The sequence below is a fragment of the Thunnus albacares genome, chromosome 3, assembly GCF_914725855.1.
Source record: "Thunnus albacares chromosome 3, fThuAlb1.1, whole genome shotgun sequence".
Classification (NCBI taxonomy): domain Eukaryota; kingdom Metazoa; phylum Chordata; class Actinopteri; order Scombriformes; family Scombridae; genus Thunnus; species Thunnus albacares.
In genome coordinates this window covers 27,486,246-27,500,543 of record NC_058108.1, presented here as the reverse complement: position 1 = coordinate 27,500,543, position 14,298 = coordinate 27,486,246, and the positions used below count along the sequence as shown (strand labels likewise).

Genomic DNA, 14,298 nt, shown 5'->3' with positions numbered 1-14,298 from the left:
GTGGATGCTTGAGTGTTACAGGGTTATTGCACAGTGATAGCCTGTGGTTGCTTTATTTTACGGGTCACGTAGTTTTGCACTAACTTCCTGGAGCTTTTCCAACTATATAAGAAGCTGGTTTATAACTATTAATTCTTAGGAAACTGTCTGGAAGGGGCATTATAATTTCCATAGTTGGAAGAAGGATTAAGAGTCCCCCCTCCAGTAAAAAAATGTTTTTCTCCTTGTTCCTTCAGTTGGATGTTTGAGCTTCACTGTGCAGAATGATGCATGTGCAGAGTTTGACACTTGAAGGCTGTTTTCCATTTATCTGTTGAAGGGGGAAAGTGTCTCTGCGCTCACCTTAAATCTTAGTTTACGGCATGTATGTACGAACATGATTTGTGACATCACAACTAGTTTGAGGCCAGTCACAGTCCAAAATGCAACTCACACAAGTGTGATGTGGAAACTTGAAGCCTTCAGCACACAGACACTGAGAATGGACTTTACAGTGAAGTAGGAGACATCTTGTGTCCAACAGTTAAACTTTTAAAATGAACGATATTTGCATAATCACAGACGGTAGATGTCATTTTAAAGATTTTTTACTACATAATTTAACTTTTTTGTGGAAAAACTATATTAGACACAAATTATTATTCCAAGCAGAGTGTTTTTATTTGTCTTAAAATATGTCTTGAGGGTATTTTTTAAAGCAACAGTGTGTAAGATTTAGTGGCATCTAGTGGCACAGACTTGTCAGAAATGGAATACGATATTCATAAGTATGTTTTAATTAGTGTATAATCACCTGAAAATAAGAATTGTTGTTTTCGGTACCTGAGAATGAGCCCTTTATATCTAGATAGGGGGCCTTCCACATTGCACCGCCATGTTTCTACAGTAGCCCAGAACAGACAAACCAAGCACTGGCTCTAGAAAGAGCCTTTTGCGTTTTTCGCGCATTTCATGGCCACTGTAGGTTGTCCTACACACTTGGAAGTGGAGGGCGAGGGGTTTTCAGTTAGTTGCAATCTGCAACCTCATCACTAGATGCCACTAAATCCCACACATTGGTCCTTTAAAAAGATATAAAAATGCTTGACTTGTCATAGGAGCAGCAAACATTAATGTTTTGCAATGCAGTGCAGCAGTTAATGTTGTTATTAGTTACATCTCTGTAGTTTAGTAATTTTTCACCCGCTCTGTGCCTCCCCATGGGGACCTGCAACCCCAGTGTAGGAACCATGGCCTATGGCCATAGTCCGTGTACCGGGCCTCGGAACATTTGCTACCCGGCCGTGAGGGATATGATTCTTTAACTTTGTAGGCTATCATAAGCTATTTTTGGGGGTAAATACCTTGAACTTGGCGCAGTCTGAGCTGCATTTCCCTCATCACTCCCTGTCATGTCGTGCCCCTCTCTCTGCTCGTCTTTCTCTCTCTCTTTCTTTAGTGCGAACTCAAACTTACATGACAAGTGAGAAATGCAAATGAACACAACAGTGCAAAGGAGAATGTGGTAACAGTCTAATCAGTGAAGATCAGTACTGTCTTATGATAAGGGGTTAGAAACAGGTCACCTACAGGGGCTTGTTGTCTTAGAGAAGCTTTTCTTCACTGTCTAAAGGCTGAGGCTGGGAGGGGGGATGTCAATATTTGTATCCTACTCAACTAGAAAAACCAGCAAACACACCCACTTTTCATAGAATTCGGTCAACTGTGCAGAAGCATGAAAACCGGCAACGCTCCAGGTGAGCAAGTTGCAAATTCTCTCCTCCACCTTCCTACTGCAGACCTTTGCTGAACTGCTGAACGGCACCAACACCTCTGTGTTGGCAGCAGTGGAGAGGAGGTGTGCATTCAGAGAAAAAAAAAGAGGGGGAGTGAACAACAACAACAAGCTGGACAAGACTGCTCATAATTTCACCTGTGTTCTACCTGTAAACACAACACTTTGATTTCTGTGGCTTATTTATTGATCTGTTTTTTACAACACTGTACAAGCCTACACACACAATTTAACAACCAAGCTCTCAACCAAAATTTGCCTTTTGCAAACCAATCTTTTACATCTTAGGCCTCTTTTTCAGATTAAATTGTAAATATATTAATGTAGTTCAGGTGCATTCTGTCTTTAATAGTCAATAAAAAGGAGAATTACAAAAAATTTAAGTATAGAGGTTTGAGACAGGTATTATGATAACACTTGATTTTTTTTTTAAATTTCTTTATGTTTTCACATTTTTGAATACACCTCAAACACAAGATGTCTCCTTATTCTCTGAAATATCTGCTCTCAATGGAGGCTTCAAGTTTCCACATCAGATTAGTGTAAGTTGCATCCTGATCCACGACTGCCTCCAAACTTGTAGTGATGCTCGTAGGTACACGTCTTAAACTCAGATTTAATGTGAGTTCAATGTTCAAAGTTCAATTATTTAGTTAAAAATCCTTAAAATGACACCTATTCCTCCTCCCTCGTTAAAAAATTGAGAATCTATAAATGTGCAAATATTGTTCATTTTAAAAATGTAACTGTTGGACACAAGATGTCTCCTACTTCACTGTAAAGTCCATTCTCACTGCCTGTGCACTGGAGGCTTCAAGTTTCCACATCACACTTGTGTGAGTTGCATTTTGGACTGTGACTGGCCTCAAACTGGTTGTGATGTCACAAATCATGCTCGTAGATACACGCCATAAACTAAGATTTAAGGTGAGCATAGGAAAACTTTCCTATTTCAGCAGATGAAAGTGAAAACAGCCTTCGAGTGTCAAATTCTGCACATGCATCATTCTGCACAATGAAGCTCAAACATCCAACGTAAACCTGCAGCGAGGAGCTTTTGCATATAAATGAACGTCCGTTACACAATGCTGATTAAGACCATCACTGCCAGATAAATCTCTCTGTATTTCCCAGTAAACCACATTTTTTAATCTGGTGTTGAGTTTGATATTCCCACGCTAGCCAGATGAATGCGTGCTGAGCATGCTCTACAGGCAGAGCTTGTGCAGTGGAGGCTTCTGCTGGCCGAGCGGCTAACTTCCGGTTAGCTCTCTGCTAACTTGAATGGGGATAAAATAATTTAATAATGCAGCTCTTCTAGACTTTCCAAATGTTATGAATGGACCAAATTCTGATTTCATTTTGCAGGGGTTGTGTGACACTCAAAACAATTAATCCACTGTTTTGCAGCCACAACAGTAGTGATGGAGTAGGCTACTGCAGAGCTTATGACGTGTCAACAGTGTTTTTGTAATTATTCTCTCTGCCAGAAGAGGTTAGACAAAAGTCCCGCACTCCAGCTTTAAGGGACAAGAAGAGAAACACATTTCTGAGTGGAGGGGGACTTTAATGTTTTTCAATGTGTATACAATCATTATGTAATAATGGTAGAGGATGATCAGTGATTTTTTAAAAGTATTTTTTGGCCACTTAAGTAGCGAGTTCACAGTACAAAGATGACAGATAGAGAATGACTTTCACAAAGGTCTCCAGCCAGACTTGAATCAGGGACATTGTGATTCACACTCAGCACCTTAAAACGACTTAAGAACTGATCAGTGTTTCTAAAATGCCTTCACTGCATGTTTTGTTTAACTGTCTATGTTTTAATCCCTAAAAAAGGTCAGAAATTCAAGTAGATTTATATTATTATTATAAGATTTATACTTCCTGTGGGAAGACGCAGGCAGAGACGTAGCCTCCGTCAGTGAGTTCCCCTTTTAAAATCACGGCACTGATTATAGGTGTAAAGGTTGTTTGTTGCACCAACTCTACATATTCTTACACCATCATCTCAAGTCTTTGATCAAACAAATCTATGTAATACCAATGGTTTTATATTGTAATAATTTGTTTTTATATTGGTTTTATACTGAAGCTGAAGTGTATTATTGCTGGTATGATTGCTTAGAGCTGTGGGCAGGTTCCTGTGAAATAAAAAAAAAAACACCTTTTAAAACCCCGTTCTCACTTAAAAGCTGTAACATTGCAGGTTCAATTATTGAAATGTGGCAGTGGTTTCTGTCATTCACACATAACCTCCTACACATAACATGACTGTTCCAGGCAGATTAAAGCCACAATAAACATAAGGGACATCCCTCCACTGTCAAATGACAGAAGTGGAACCACTTTCACATTCAAATCCCTCAATAGTCTTTTCAAGTCTCACACACACAAATCACACAGAAAGCTAAATCCATCTTATCAAATCCAGATCATCCTCTCTGTAGGGAATTTGACATCATGTCCTCTGGTCAGAGATACAGGTTTCCACTAGCACTTTATTTTTCTTATCTTTATTCTTCTTGCTGCTGTTTTCCTTGCTTTTTACATACGTCCTTATGTCTGAATTGTGTGTATCGTACAGTCACCTTTTATTGTCTCGGTGTGGTTTTATTGTGTTTATGTTTTCATGGTTTTTGTGTTTTTATGTCGCCTTTCTGCAAAATTAATTTCCTCTTGTGGGACAATAAAGATCTGAACTGAACTGAACACAAGAAAGTAATACATGGCTTGTTTTAGTTAATGATATATTTTAGTGCTGCAAATTTCTAAACAAATTCACAGTTAACCAAAGTGGATACAACCCTCTGACACTCAGGGACAGCCTGGTGCGTTTAGGCATCATGGCTGAATCACACAGCTAGGTGGCGCCTGGGCAGACATTTGTTGGTCTGACCAGTGCTTGGGTGCTGGAATAATGTACCTGACCTCAAGTTGACTGTCAATATGTTTGTGGTAATTTAGTCAATTTTATTTTTGATTATACACCATGTGTAGCATAAGGTCCAAGTTCTTAAACAAGAAACTTTTTCTATACAAGTTTTTATATCCTGAAATATTACATGTTATCTGGTTTGCTGTGTGCTATTTTGATTAAACATAAATGAACATAGGAACATGTAACATTAAGTACAATAACAGCAGGTCTTACAACATTTGATTCAAGGACGCTTTTCAAAACAACCCAGAGATCAGAACATAAAGCAAGGTTCACTTTAAAACCCTGATCATGTCAGTTGATATTGTGCTACTGGTGCATACTCCCAAAGTTTACACATATTAAGCACTCTTCTGGTTTGTGTGAAATGTCTACTGAAAATATCTTGTCACACGTTGCATTTTATATAAGTATTGAGTTGTGAGTTGTGAGCATTTCAACCAAGCAGTGATGTTTCATGTTGTTTTATTTTAATGATGTTATAGGCCTGAATGGTAAAAGTATCCAGTTTTTCACAAGACAAAGAAAGAAAAACATTTTTTTAATTGTTTTTAATCCCTTCAGATTTATCTTGTGACCACTTCAGGGGTCCCAATCCCCATGTTGGGAGGCTCTACTCTATCAGAGGGCAACAACATTATGTAGCTATTAATGCAGGACCTGTCTTTAGCGGTGCAAATTTCCTGACATAAAAACGATTAATAAAGTTACCAAAACTGATTGACATGCAGTGAATTTGAGACCTTGGCTCCTCTGGGGGTTTGTCACAATTTTGCCCAGTTGATAATCCAGCCTAGTGTGTGTAGATTAACCTGCTATATGGGCCCCTACTGACGCCCCACCTACCTGACTCTGTGAAATGTGTTTGTACCCTGTCATTGAAGAAATACTTTGACATTTTGGAAAACACATACAGTCAAAACAAAAAGTCTTTCTTGTTGAGAGTTAGATGAGACGATTGATACCACTCCTGTATCAAGATTGGTATTAATTTTCTCTTATATTTTGCAGCAAGAAAGCGAATAAGTGTATTTCCCAAAATGTCGAACTTTAGGTTAATTTTAGTGAACTGCTGGAATAAAACTTAATTTGTGTTTGTGCATAAATTGAGCACAAGACATGGCCACAAAATTAGCTGATAATGCGGTTCCCTCCTTTGCTGATATCATAATTTCACTATAAAATTTAAAATTAAAGGAGGGGTTCACAATTTTTTAAGTCTGTCTTAAAACAACAGTCAGTCAAGTTACCAAAACCATTTGGGTAAACCTGTGACGGCCCCGGAGCAGTTGTTCACTTTTAGTTGGTAATCCAGCCTTGCATAAGTGAGAGAGGGTGTCTTTTATACTCTAGTCTACTAAAAGTAAGCAGTACTAGCGGTTTAACTTGTGTCGTATTGACAGTGGAGGATTACTTCACAGGTTTAACACACTGCATGCACACACATGTAGAAATGAGTGGTAGCTTTAACAGGGTGACCAACGACTAGCTCACAGGGAGACAGAGAGAGATAGAGGCTCTCTTGGACTTCGTGATTGAACCTATTTCCCTTTATGGTTGTGAGGTCTGGGGTCCAGTCGCCAACCTAGATTTTACAAAATGGGACAAACACCAAGCTGACTCTGCATGCAGAATTCTGTAAATTCACTCTCAGCATCCAATGGAAAAGTCCAAATAATGCATGCAGAGCAGATTTAGAACGATACCCACTAATTATAAAAAATCTAAATAGACCATTTAAAATTTATAATCACCTAAAAGAAAGAGATCCAGACACATCCCATAACAAAGCCCTCACCTAAAGAGAGACCCTAGAGAGAAGCCCCCTCAGCCAGCTGGTTCTGGGACTCTGTTCAAAGACACAAACAAAACAAAAATAAAACTATTCTGATTAAAAATTAGAGCAAACTGGAATGCTATTTAGCCCTAAACAGAGAATACTCAGTGGCGGATCACTTAACCACTGTGACTGATCCAAAACTAAGGAAATCCTTCAGCATGTACAGACTCAGTGAATGCAGCCTTGCTGTGGAGAGAGGCAGACCTGGCTCCCCAGAGAAGACAGCCTGTGCTCCCACTGCACACAGCAGGAGGTGGAAACCGAGCTGCACTTTTCAAGCACCTGCCAACTGTACCAAGAGACATATACTACCCACAGACTACAACCACCCAAAAACTGCTGGGTGTAAAACAGAAATGTGCAAACACAGCGGCAAGATTTGTGAGCTGTTGTGACCAGAGAATAGAAAACAACCACCTGCACCGACCATTTGCACTGTGCTGATCTCTGTACATATACATACTGAACAAATATCTTTAAATACATTCATTTAAAAAAAGGTGCAGTGTTTATATAGTTCTTATTTGTATTTATATTTTTGTAACTGCAAGTCAACATTTTTCTATTTTAAGTTTGATTTTTACTTATCTGTATAAATACTGTGTGTTTCTAGCAGTAAAATCACAATTCTTCTGTTTATGTACATTTTTTTGGTTGTTTTTATTTCACACTTGCTTTGTCAACGTAAACATCTGTTTCCCATGCCAATAACGCTTCTTTGAATTAGAGACAGAGAGAAAATTTCAAGCAAAATTAATGTAATTCACATTACAAAATATTGTTTTACTGTTTGTATGTTAAAACCTGTACTTCTCCCTGCTTGTACTACTTTGTACAATGTGCTTTGGCGATACTGTACTTCAATACGGTTGTGCCAATAAAGCCTCACTGAACTGAACTGGACTGAGACACAGAGAGAAAGACACACACACAGAGAGAGACACAGAATGACACACACACAGACAGAGAGAGACACACACAGACAGAGAGACAGAGAGACACACATGCAGAGAGAGAGACACACATGCAGAGAGAGAGACACACACGCAGAGAGAGAGACACACACGCAGAGAGAGAGACACACACGCAGAGAGAGAGACAGAAACACAGAGACAGAGAGACAGAAAGACACACACGCAGAGAGAGAGACAGAGAGACACACACGCAGAGAGAGAGACAGAAACACAGAGACAGATAGTGCAGAGAGTGACACACACGCAGACAGAGAGACACACACGCAGACAGAGAGACACACACGCAGAGAGAGAGACAGAAACACAGAGACAGATAGACAGAAAGACACACATGCAGAGAGAGACACACACGCAGACAGAGAGACACACACGCAGAAAGAGAGACACACACGCAGACAGAGAGACACACACGCAGAGAGAGAGACACACACGCAGAAAGAGAGACACACACACAGACAGAGAGACACACGCAGAGAGAGAGACAGGGAAACAAAGACAGAGAGAGACAGAGAGACAAATAGAGACAGAGAGACAAATAGAGACAGAGAGACAAATAGAGCGACAGAGACAGAGAGACAAATAGAGACAAACAGAGACAGAGAGACAAATAGAGACAAATAGAGACAGAGAGACAAATAGAGAGACAAATAGAGACAGAGAGACAAATAGAGAGACAAACACAGGAACAAATAGAAAAACGAATAGAGAGAGAGAGAAATATATAAAGAAACAAACAGACAAATAGAGAAACAAATAGAGAGAGAGACAAGCAGAGAGAGAGAGAGAGAGAGAGAGAGAGAGAGACAGTTGTAAGCAGCAACATATCGGTGAGAACAGGGAAGCAGGCGCGCGGCACGGGGACCCGCCGGAAGAAGCAGCAGCAGCAGCTTCAGCGCGAGCTGGACGCAGACCGACAAAACACCGGCAGCACGAGCGACACCGAGGCGGTCAGCGGGGCGGAGAGGAGGAGGAGGAGGCACCTGCACAGCGACTCGTTCTCCCCCGCTGCCTCTCGTCGTCTCTCTCTCTCTCTCTCTCTTTCTCGCTCTCTCTTCGCTCTCCTCACCCCCCTCGTTCCTCTCGGACCGCCGCCGCCGCTGCTTCCTCGTTAAGATGGCTGACCCCAACAGCGACGGAGACGTACCGGAGAGCGCGCGCGGTTTCGCCCGACAGGGAGCCCTCCGCCAGAAGAACGTGCACGAGGTGAAGAACCACAAGTTCATCGCGCGCTTCTTCAAGCAGCCCACCTTCTGCAGCCACTGCACGGACTTCATCTGGTGAGTGAGTGTGAGTCGGGGGGGAGGAGGAGGAGGAGGAGGAGGTGGTGGTGGTGGTAGTGGGGGGGTAACTAAAGGACACAGGTGCTTCACTTGCTGCTCGGCCTCCTTCCACACCGCAGTGTTTCATTCATTGTCATTGTCAAAAAAAAAAACACACTGCGATGCGACATTCCCCCAGTTTCCCCCCACAATGCGACAGCATCGCGCGGGCCTTTCGTGGAGGAAGGTTGGGGAGTGGGGGGGGATGAGTTGTCGGTAGCCGCAGAGCTTGCTCCGCGTTTACCGCATCGACCCGACACCCATCCCTGAAACTGGAGGTCTGGTGGAGGAATGCAGTTGCAGACACACAGGGCCCCACTGTTGCTGCTGCTGCTGCTGCTGCTGCTGTGTGTGTTGATCTGTGTGTGTGCATGCGTCATTTATCTCATGTGAATCCCCCCCTTTAAATTTCACATCCCTGTCTTCTGTCCACAGGGGCTTTGGGAAACAGGGATTCCAGTGCCAAGGTAAGAGCTCATTCACAAATCCCTCTGCTGCATATGGTTGTGGGTGTGTGGACGGATGTTCACTGTCTGTGGGAGTCTTATGTGTGTGTGTGTGTGTATGTGTGTTTGTTGTCTTCAGGGCCCGCAGGTCTGCTCACTGTCAGAATGACCTGTTGGCTCTTTTCGTTGACGGGCTTGTTGGTGTTGGCAGGCAGGTGTCAAACTCAAAAAAGCAGGACAGGTGCTTTGCCAACAGTGATAAACGAGAGTGAGAATACTCCGGGGAGGCTCAGGAGGAGAGACAGCGTGAGGATGTAAGAGAAGAAGAGTCTGCGGACTGGTGAAAGTTGAGATGTCTGGTTTTGGCCAAGGAAAGACAGACCAGGAAGTCAGTTTTCTTGGTGCTTTTGTTTTTTTTTTTCTATCTCTCTTTCTCAGCACATCAAGCCTGACATCTGATTTGGAGTTGTAAAATGGTGGGTTTGGTGTGTGGGCGGGTGGCGATGTGCATCCGTGGGTGGACGGCTGGTAGGTGGGTGTCTAGACGCAGGCATCTGCATCAAACAGTTTCATAAATGGCCCCCCCCCTTTTTTTTTTTTTTACTGAAACAACATAGTGACACCCCTCAATCACATGCAGGCTACATGAAATGCAAGTGAATGTTGTTGTGGTTCTTGCTTGCGGTATCACTTCCTCCTCTTCACCCATCCATCTCAGACACCCACCTCAGCTCATGTGGCCCCGGTCATGTGACCACCCATGGAAGAAAATGGCCAGAATTTCCCCATCTGTGTGCGCTTGCTTCAGATTTCATTGACTGGGAAGAGTTTTTTTTTTTTTTTTTTTGTTAAGTTGTGTAATTGTAAAGTCCCTTCACCTCCTGAGCCTACGGGCTCGTCAGCATTATTGGTGGTGATACAGGAAATGCATCAAGGAGTAGAGTGTGTGTGTGTGTGTGTGTGGGAGTGAGCACGGCCTCCTGGACAACAGTGTTCTAGTGTGTGTGTGAGAAATTATCCTGAGCTGATAACACACACACACACACAGTTTAGAGAGAGCAGACCAATCAGAGCCTTGCACAGGTGGAGCCGTCGTCAGCAGCTCAGGTTTCGTGGCGAGTTTTAGCAGCAGTTAACTGGAAACTGATAACTGTTAAATTTATAGACGAGCTGTTACACAACAAACGGGTCAAAAGATTGCTTTGCGACGTTATTAATCACTGATCAATATTCACACTGAAGATATAATGAGAATCCATCAATCAAACAAATGTCCCAGAAAGAAAACATTGATTTAGAGGCTGAAAGATGTCGGTTACAGGATGATTGTAACTCAAAGTCCACTTACTGGATTATTGCTGAGCTTTCAACCACTTCTCACGCATAGAGTTTGCTCCGTTGTCATGGAGCTAAATTAATCAGGCAAAGTTTGGTTACGTTTTATCCCAATTAATTAGGATTAACTTAGTTAAAAGTTAATTTACTTTTTAGACATCTACATTAAAGAAATTTACATGAATTTAAATATATTTCCACATGTAGCGAGGACCATATTTTCATCCAGATATCTTTTATACTACTACTACTACTAATATAGCACATTTAAAGCTATGAGCTGCTTGAGCTTTCCAGAGAGAGACAGTATATAAGAAGGTAAAACAACTGAATTAAGCTTAAAATCAGCAAATGAACTCACGGGGTCACGACAGTTAGAAAATGATGAAGAGAAGCTTGTGAGTAATGTTCATGTGTGGATCTGAACAGTTATTGGACTATTTTTTTATCTTAATTTGAGAGATTAGTAAACAGGAATTTGTGAGGATTGTGTGAACAGGTCAAAAGGTTGTTTGTGATGTTGTAGATCAGAGGAGCAAGGCGCCAAAGGTTAAAACTGGGTTAAATTTAGAAGAAAAGTGAGCTGTTTTGGACGTCTACGTTACATATTTCAGTTGTTTCAACAGGATTTAAATTACAGTCTTTCAACATGTAATTAATATAGATGCTTAATAGCTGTTTAAACATTCAAGACAAATTGACCTGCAGACGTCCAGATCAAGGCTTTCTGGGTTATGACAGATATAAAACAGTTAAGAGCAGCTTGTTTGTCTGGCTCATTTGAGATGTGATGTATAGTTTTTAGATCAGCACACAAGAAAAGATAAGGATTGTTTGAACTGGTTATAAGGTTGCTTTTGATGTGCAGTGCTCATATCGAAAAAATCAAAAAGAAATATTCAAACAAATCTTCACCTCAGGCTCTCAGTAAAAGTTGCTTTTGGTGATTTGCAGGTCAAAAGGTGTCGAAGCCTCTACTGTAGGTTAAAAGTTGTCTGGATTTGGTTCAAATGTGAGTTTTTAGATGTCTAAGTTACACATAATACACTTTATGTTGAAACTGGACTCTGTGTCAACCTGGGAGAAGAAATGTAACCATCTCAACGATGAAGACTAGTTTTTTGTTTTGTCCTTTTTTATTGGGAACCGTACAAGTCAAATAAATACAGAAGTTCACATATGAAACATCTAAGTCTTTCAGTTTCTTGGATAAAACCTCGGAGATGACACCAGATAGATCAAAAACTAGTGTAAGCATTGCGTTTCTGCCTTCTGCTATTTGATGTACACTTTATTTGAAATGTGCACATAAACACTACGTGTCTGTGTATGTAATGTGATGATTGATGCTTGTCTCTTGGCTTTGTATATGTGTCACCGGGAGAAGGCTCGCTGTATTGTTTTCATGTTTGACAAACAGCAGTGTCCTGTAACGTCATGTGGGATGGACCAAGTATTTGGCATGACGCAGAAATTAAAAAAAAAGGAACCCAGTGACTTGCTTCAACAGCTTTTAAATGACTATATTTCTATATTGATTCACATGAAAGTACTGAAATTTCAATGCTGTTTAAACACCTTTTTAGACCTGCAAATCACCAAATTTGTGTACATGAGTGTTAAAGAAGAAGTGTGTTCATTTTTGACACGTATACACCTACACATAGTAATTCTTCTTTTTCTTTAATTTGACCTGTCTCTCAAGTCAGGTAGACAGATGGTTGGGATTGTTTGAGCGTGTTTGGGATAAAACTGGGCTACATTTGTTGAAAAGTGGCAGTTTTCTAGATGTCCAGGTGACATACTGTATATATCTGTTGTTTTCACAGTATTTCAGTGATTATATTTCCGTATATAGTAAAGACCTGCTTCACATTTCAAATATACTAATTTAAATGTAGTTGAATTAAAAGTTAAATGCAACCTAGAAGTCTAAAAAGTCACTATTCAACCAAATGTAGACCAATTTTAACCCGGATGTCTTTTGACCAGAAGAAAACATTTTAATTTGACGTGTACACGCCTTAATATCTTTGTTATCTTAAAAGCGGGAGATTAGTCAACAAGAGGTGGTGAAAACAGCATGAACAGAAGTAAGAAAATGGAGGAACAAGAAGGGAGTAGATGCCGTAGAAACTGAACGGGGGTGGAGCACAAATCATTGAAATTCTCTTCTTGGTCTGGAGGAATGTCAAACATCTGGTGCAGACTTGTTCTGACGTGTAGGGGAAGTGTGTGTTTCAGACACTATTTTGTGTGTGTGTGTGTGTGTGTGTGTGTGTGTGTGTGTTGGTGTGACAATAGTATCTTCTGTGCATTGTGGGTGTGTTTGAATACCTGTTCTGCAGGTAAAGATGTATCTTCTTTCTGTCCTGCCTTCACCTTTTTTTGTTCTTTTATTGCTGTGCATTTGTTTGTGTGTGCACACCTGTGTACACTGACAGTAAAAAGAGGAAGTCGACCTCATGTAATTTCCTGCTAAAAACAGATCCACATATCTCATCAGAGTTTGGACTGGCTGTTTATAAAGGCTCTTTGAGGCCATTTAGGGTCAGTTAAAGTTTCACAAGAGTTGCTGATTTTGAAAAGTATAAACTAGTTTTTACCACATTGAAGACAACTCACTTTTTAAATGCAACCAACATTTATAGAAATATTGTCTTTAGAGTAAAACTGATGCTGAACTGGTTACGTTTCTACATGCATTTAAGCCTTTTTAAACAGCTGACTTTTTGGCTGATAGTAAGAAAACCACAGGTGTTACCACTAACATTAATGAGGTTTCTGTTCTAGTTAAGCATCCTGTAACTGAAGCAGCTAAATGGAGTTCAACCATCATTAATTTCATTATTTACACCTGTGTTTTTACTACAGTGACATGTCAAAATGTCTTCCTTGAATGACGCCTGTTGCTTCAAAATGTTGTCTTCACATCAGGGCAGAAACAGCGTTTTCAAACCTACAGTCGGTTCGCTGTGGTCTGAATCAGTGGATGAGTTGGTAAATTTGGTTTCTTTTGACACAGGAAAAAAAAGCAATTTAACCAAAATGGATCAAAAGCTTAGCTTAAACTTTCGGAGTACGCCTTGTAGTTGGGTTGGATGGAGGTCAGATCCCGTTCCCACCACAAATCGCACCAAGGGGTCAAATAAACCAGAGTCTGATTCAACTGGACTAAACGAGGCAGGTTTGAAAAGTTGTCTTATATTTTTGAAAGACAGCAGCCCAGAACATAGAACAACATGCAGGCTACTTTAGATTTTTTCAGACAGAAGTACAAGTAAGAAAAAAAAGTAAAGATTATGTGAAGATTCCTGAAAACACAAACAGACTGGACAGATTTCTAAAAAGCAGCCACTCGTAGGTTGATTTGACACGGTGATAATTTGTGTACAGTTAGAGATTTTGCTGTACCATTAATACAGTGGTAGCCGTACCTTTAACATTTCTAAGTGTATGAGGCCATAACTGTTACAAGTCTCGCCATGTTACAAGTCACTGAGTCAGACTGTGACGATGTACTTTGAGTTGTCAGTAATTTCTTCACTGGATTAGTCAAAAACATACATTTGTCTGTTTTTCTCTATATTCTCTATCTATTACTCAACTGATTTTTCAGAAATGTTGTTATATCACAACATATATCAGTATTATTATATTAAATCA

The 14,298-nt window shown here is 40.6% G+C and overlaps 1 protein-coding gene across 4 annotated transcripts in view; it reads left to right on the top strand.

Moving 5' to 3' along the window:
- The first annotated feature begins 8,352 nt into the window (after positions 1–8,352).
- The window catches only part of LOC122979717 (protein kinase C beta type-like), a 39,940-nt gene continuing 33,994 nt past the window's right edge, over positions 8,353–14,298 (top strand). For 2 of the 4 annotated variants that reach the window (XM_044347411.1, XM_044347408.1), the window contains exons 1-2: positions 8,353–8,809; positions 9,287–9,318. In XM_044347411.1, coding sequence (XP_044203346.1) covers positions 8,646–8,809; positions 9,287–9,318 — 196 coding nt within the window. In that variant the 5' untranslated portion in view covers positions 8,353–8,645. The remainder of the gene's footprint in view (positions 8,810–9,286; positions 9,319–14,298) is intronic. The other 2 variants (XM_044347409.1, XM_044347410.1) reach the window with 2 other exon arrangements.